Consider the following 6087-nt stretch of genomic DNA (forward strand, 5'->3'; position numbering starts at 1 on the left):
AACTAAGACAGTGCTGATGCTTCAGTCTAAGTGAAGATTATATTTCCATATAAGTACATAAAACTATGCTGGTGCTTCAATTACAATGTCTCAAACAGTTTAATATTCCACAACATGTAATCATGGTAACTCCCTTGGAGCAGAGCACAGCTCCTTAGAAGCACACACACTACAACTATGTGAAGGCTATGCATGAAGGCTATCCTCATAAGTATACAAGTGAACACACTATGACTGAGTGAAGGCTATACTTTTATCTCCAAAAACAGTGTCCTATTAAGGTAAGAATTTCCAAACAGTGCTAGTGCTTCAGTTATATAGCAACCTTAATGCTTCAATATCCCACAACGTGCACAGTTTTACTCACAACCTCAATGGACAGTCAGTTGGATGGATACTAGACAATGTTGGAATGATGAGATGAGGGGGCACACATGCAGTCGGCATCAACAACCAGGTGTGGCAACAATGTACTGTAGCTGAACTTCAGGTTATGCGCCCGACAGGATTAAAACAAAAGCCCAAGGAATGTCTTCTGGTCCAAGTCCTTTGGCGAGCACACACAATGTCTCTTAGTCAATTTTCTCAACTAAAAGTTAGCTTACATTAACAGCATACAATAGAATTAGCCAGGTACAACAAAACCATTACAGTGAATGCTAACATGCTACATTTTCAACCAATCACCTTTATTTGGCCAAGTATGTTACACACAAGGAATTTGTTTTCCGGTACAGAACTGAGGCAACCATCTGCAGCACCAACTCAACCGATGGCTCTAACCATCAGGGGCGACTTGAGGGTATAGTGTCTTGCCCAAGGACACTTGGACAGCAGGCACCAAGATTCGAGCCTCCGACCCTCCGGGTGGGAGACGGCTGCTCTCCCCACTGAACCACATTCGCGCCACGTTTTCTGAGACAGATAAACATATTATCACAGAGCATTTACCTTCAGAAATTTCCCGTTACACAGCGGTAAACTCTGCATTAACCACCAGGTAATGAGAAAATCCTCCAGTAGTTTTACTCTCGTCCTCTCGCTTTGTCTGCGTCTTATGCCTGTCTGCTCTCTGCAGTTTAGTGTCTGGCTATGGGGTATCCTGGTTGTCTCACCTTAGCACTATTCTGATCGATGTTGATTGAACAAACAGCCAATTGCAAATAAGGAAGGTCAAGACTGACAGTCTGATGTCCTGCAAGGTTAGGTAGTTGCAACTGACCACGTTTCTTGCATGTACACAACAAACTATGTGTATCGGCAAGACAAGGATTTCTTTTCTGCTACACATTTAAAGCTTTTAAATGAACTATGGAATTACATTTTAATTCTACAAATAAATGAAATGGCATAAAATAAAATAAACATTTTTAACAGCTAATATATGTAGTATAACAGCTATTTATTTGGCCTATACATTTTTGTAGGCTGGGCTACATAAATAAATCCTTAGCTCCACATGGTCGTCCTTCGTTAACCCAAAGCAGGGGATACTCACCTGTGTTGCGACAGGTCAACAGTTCAATGTGTGCTGTGCAGGATGGCTGAATCCCTCTGTGTTAGAAAGCGAGTTGTGTGTAGGGTATTTTTATGGTAATTTATTTTTGTTAGACTGAGCAACAGAGGACAGAAACAAATGCTACACAAATTATAAGACTGGACTTTGTGGCTGCATTCAGATAATAACATGTACTTAATAACCTAGTCAGCCTTAATCTGGTCTTCTAGTACCTCTCGCAGTGTGAGGCTGGCTGGCCTAGCGGTTGTAGTGTCCTGAGCTGGGGAGAGGCAAGCTGAAGTCAACATGTTGATCTGGATTTCAGGTTCCATGACACACTAGGACACAGGAATAGCAACAAAAACAAAAACACCCTGTGAACGGACAACCATTGAGTATGCATTATGTGTAATGTAATTTAACTTAATTCTGTTATATTGTTATGAATGACAAAAATATACCTTTTGTCAGAATTTTACCCTGTCATCTACTGACACACCAGCCGGCTCCTGAGGAGTGTGTGACTGCAATTTCCCCAGGTGCAGTTAGAGAGGTCTTCTAGTATGTTGTGTTAGAACTGGTATTCTTGGGCATTTAAAAATACCCTGAGGTCAGATGATTTCCCCCCAGTCTATTGCTGTGTGTGGAGATCATGTGGTGGTTAGATTATGCAATGTCACATGTTTTATTGCTTCTAATGGGGTTATATGGGCCTGCGCTTGCGTCACACTCTACTTTGAAATCTTGGAAAAGTCATTTTCCATGTAGCTGGAATTTTCCAGGTCTATGCGGACATGTTACCAGTTATGCTCCCAGGAACAATGGAGAGACCAAAACTGCACAAAACTCTAGTACTTACCCTGTGCATGATGCAGCATAGGCCCACTGGATGTATTACTGTTTGAATGGAGAAGATAGTAGCCTACTGGCAACCAGGGTAAAGTGTTTACTGTTGCATGCAGACAGGGGTACAATGGAGAAATATGCACCCTTGTTGGATCATTTTCACCTCAGTGTTTTACCAGACTAGGACTATTGCGGAATGAATGGGACCTACGTAGGTCTTGGGGAGAAGGTCAGCTGTTTTGTTTGTATGTTGCTCACAGATCTCTATGTATTTTTAAGCATTAATGGTGCCATCACAGAAGTGTACATTACCAAGGACACTGACCCCATACCCTGGCATTTGGTAACAGGCTGGATGGTCCTTTTTATCCTTGGTTGGGAACACACGGCATCCATTCCTTCCAAAAAACACCTGAAATACTAATCTGTCTGAGCACAATACACGTTTCCACTGTGTGATGGTCCATCCCAGATGCCTCCAAGCTCAGAGCAGTCAACTGTGCTTCGGACACTGTTAACACAAGGCTTCCTTTTGGCACAATACAGTTTTAAGCGGCATTTATGGATGTAACTGCGTATTGTAGTGCCTGACACAGGTGTGCCAAAGTAATCCTGAGCCCAATTGGGCATATCACTTGTAGAATAGTGATGATTGTTGATGCAGTGCCATTTGAGGGATCGGACACACGGTCATCCAGCTTAGGCTTTCTATATATTTTTTAATCCTTGTGCTCTGTTCGCGTCAGCTACACACTCCCTCTGTTCGGTCCATGGTCAGGATAAATGTTGATGTGGTATTGCCAGCAGCATCACACAATTTTCACGGATTCATTTTTGAGCTATAGCAAGGATTTTCAAAATGTGTGTCTTCTGTGTTCATAATCTACCCACAGGGGTTGCAAGCCAGTGACTTCTGTGCTGGTCCCAAGCCCGGATAAATAGAGAGGGTTGCATCTGGAAGGGCATCCAGTATAAAACATGCCAAATTTAAAGACAGTAGACAGGATTACAAGAAATTGTAGCGTAGAGTGAAGAGGGAGGTGGCAATGGCCAAACAGAAAGCATATGATGGGTTGTATGCCAGGTTAGACACGAGGGAAGACGAGAAGGACAGAGAGATAGAGATGGGAAGGATGTGCAACAAATAAGGGCGATTGGCAGAGATGGAAAGGTGCTAACAAGTGAGGAGACTGTGCACAGAAGATGGAAGGAGTATTTTGAGGAACTGATGAATGAGGAAAATGAGAGGGAAAGAAGGGGGGAAGAGGTGAATATTGTAGAGCAGGAAGTAGCAAAGATTAGAAAGGATGAGGTGAGGAAGGCTCTGAGGAGAATGAAGAGTGGAAAGGCTGTTGGTCCAGATGACATACCTGTAGAGGTGTGGAAGTGTCTAGGAGAGACAGCAGTGGAGTTCGGTGCCTTCTACTGGCCCTGTACGTAGCCACCTTACCTGAGAGGTAGGGTTACACTTGGATAAGTACTCGTTACTGAATCAACAACACCATCACCTAGACAAACACGATCAGCATCAGCCAACTGAGAGTAAACTTACACTAAATGAACCTACATTAGAAAAGAGGAATGTGCCATGGACAAATGTAAATTATTTAAAAGGAGCTGTGGTACTGTATGAGGATGTCAGGAGTGGCAGAGATGTCAGAGGAGTTGAGGATATGTATGAGAGGAGTACGACAGTAGTGAGATGTGCTGTAGGTCAGACAGAGGAGTTCAAGGTGGAGGTGGGGCTACATCAAGGATCGGCTTTGAGTCCCTTCTTGTTTGCTATGGTGATGGACAGGTTGACAGATGAGGTCAGACAGGAATCTCCGTGGACAATGATGTTTGCGGATGACATTGTGATCTGTAGTGAGAGCAGAGAGCAGGTGGAGGAACACCTGGAAAGGTGGAGGTCTGCTCTGGAAAGAAGAGGAATGAAAGCCAGTCATGGTAAGACAGAACACATGTGTATGAGCTAGAGGGAGGCAAGTGGAACAGTGAGGTTACAGGGGGCTGAGGTCAAGAAGGTGCAGGAGTCTAAGTATTTGGGGTCAATAGTCCAGTGTGATGGGGAGGTGAAGAGGAGAGTGCAGGCAGGTTGGAGTGGGTGGAGAAAGGGGTCAGGAGTGTTGTGTGACAGAAGAGTGTCAGCAAGAATCAAAGGAAAGGTGTACAAGACAGTAATGAGACCAGCTATGCTGTATGGGTTAGAGACTGTAGCAGTGAGGAAAAGACAAGAGGCAGAGATGGAGGTAGCAGAGATGAGGATGTTGAGGCTCTCTTTAGGAGTGACCAGGATGGACAGGATTAGGAATGAGCACATCAGAGAGACAGCTCAGGTCGGCTGTTTTGGGGACAAGGTCAGAGAGGCCGGATTGAGATGGTTTGGACATGTGCAGAGGAGGGATAGTGGTTATATTGGTAAAAGGATGTTGGAGATGGAGCTGCCAGGCAAGAGAACAAGAGGAAGGCCAAAGAGGAGATATATGGATGTGCTAAAAGAGGACATGAAGCTAATTGTGGCGAGAGTAGAGGATGCTGAGGATAGTTAGGTGGAAACAGATGTTTTGCTGTGGCGACCCCTAACGGGAACAGCCGAAAGAAGAAGAGCTGTCTTGTGTGTTCACCTTTGACTGAGTTATGACTCCCAGATGGAGTACAAATTTTGATGCACAAGTTGTTAATGCATTATGTCTCTCAATTATAATAAAGTGACTGCACATATAATCTACTAATTTAAGACAAGACATTTACTATTACATTACTCTGAGACTACAGAAACTGAACTGAAGTGAATTTTTTCTGTGTCTATTCCAGCTGGAAGAGGCTGAGTTCACCTGTGCAGCTGCAGTTAAAGTACGTAAGTCCATGGAGGTGGAAATTGAAGACCTGCATGTTCAGATGGAGGACATCTCTAAAACAAAACAGGCGGTCAGTACAACTCTGGGGACCTTTCCCTTAACCTTGAGAAGCAGCATTTTAACAAGTATCTTGAGACAGTCATGGGTGGCAGTTTGATCAAATTTACTGGATGTTGTTAAATCAAACATGGTAAAACATGAATGGTGTTGAAAGGTGTTTATATAAAGTTGCACCATCTACACTGGTTAAAGGGTGGCAGTAGATACAGTATGTCAAACCACTGACTTTAAGAAGTGGTAAAAAAAAATTCCTTTTAATACCTTGCTTAATACCTGAAATAAATTTTTTTAAGAACTCTGAAAATAACTGCAAGTATTACATGGATGAGCAGTTTAACAGCAATGTCAAGACTGAGAACAAGCTATCATTAATTCACTTTAATAGCAGAAGTTTATATGCAAACTTTCAGAGTATAAAACATTATCTTAGTAGTCTAAAACGTTCTTTTAATATAATTGCTATTACGAAGACTTGGATTAACACTGTAAGAGGAATGGATTTTGACCTTGAAGGCTATGACTTGGTATGCATAAACAGAGAGAATAAGATGGGAGGTGGTGTGGCCTTGTACATAGATAAAAACTTTTGTTACAAGAATGTAGACAAAATGTCTAGGGTAGTTGATAATTTACTCGAATGTGTGACTGTTGAATTACTTTTGGAAAAAAAGAAGAATGTTGTAATAAGCTGTATCTACAGAGCACCTGGAGCCAGCATAGAAAAATTTAATGACTGGATGGAAGAAAATTAATAGCCAATAAGTCATAAATTTATGTTTATATGTGGTGACTTTAATATAGATCTGTTGAATCCTAACAAGCACA

At 42.4% G+C, this 6087-nt stretch overlaps 1 protein-coding gene across 1 annotated transcript in view; it reads left to right on the forward strand.

The window, feature by feature from the left end:
* LOC109971040 (unconventional myosin-XVIIIa-like) overlaps positions 1–6087 on the forward strand; it is a 233547-nt gene that overhangs the window by 198876 nt on the left and 28584 nt on the right. The window contains 1 exon segment of the mRNA XM_020619059.1: positions 5159–5272. Coding sequence (XP_020474715.1) covers positions 5159–5272 — 114 coding nt within the window.

This window comes from Monopterus albus, unplaced genomic scaffold (assembly GCF_001952655.1).
Source record: "Monopterus albus unplaced genomic scaffold, M_albus_1.0 scaffold214.1, whole genome shotgun sequence".
NCBI classification, from domain to species: Eukaryota; Metazoa; Chordata; class Actinopteri; order Synbranchiformes; family Synbranchidae; genus Monopterus; species Monopterus albus.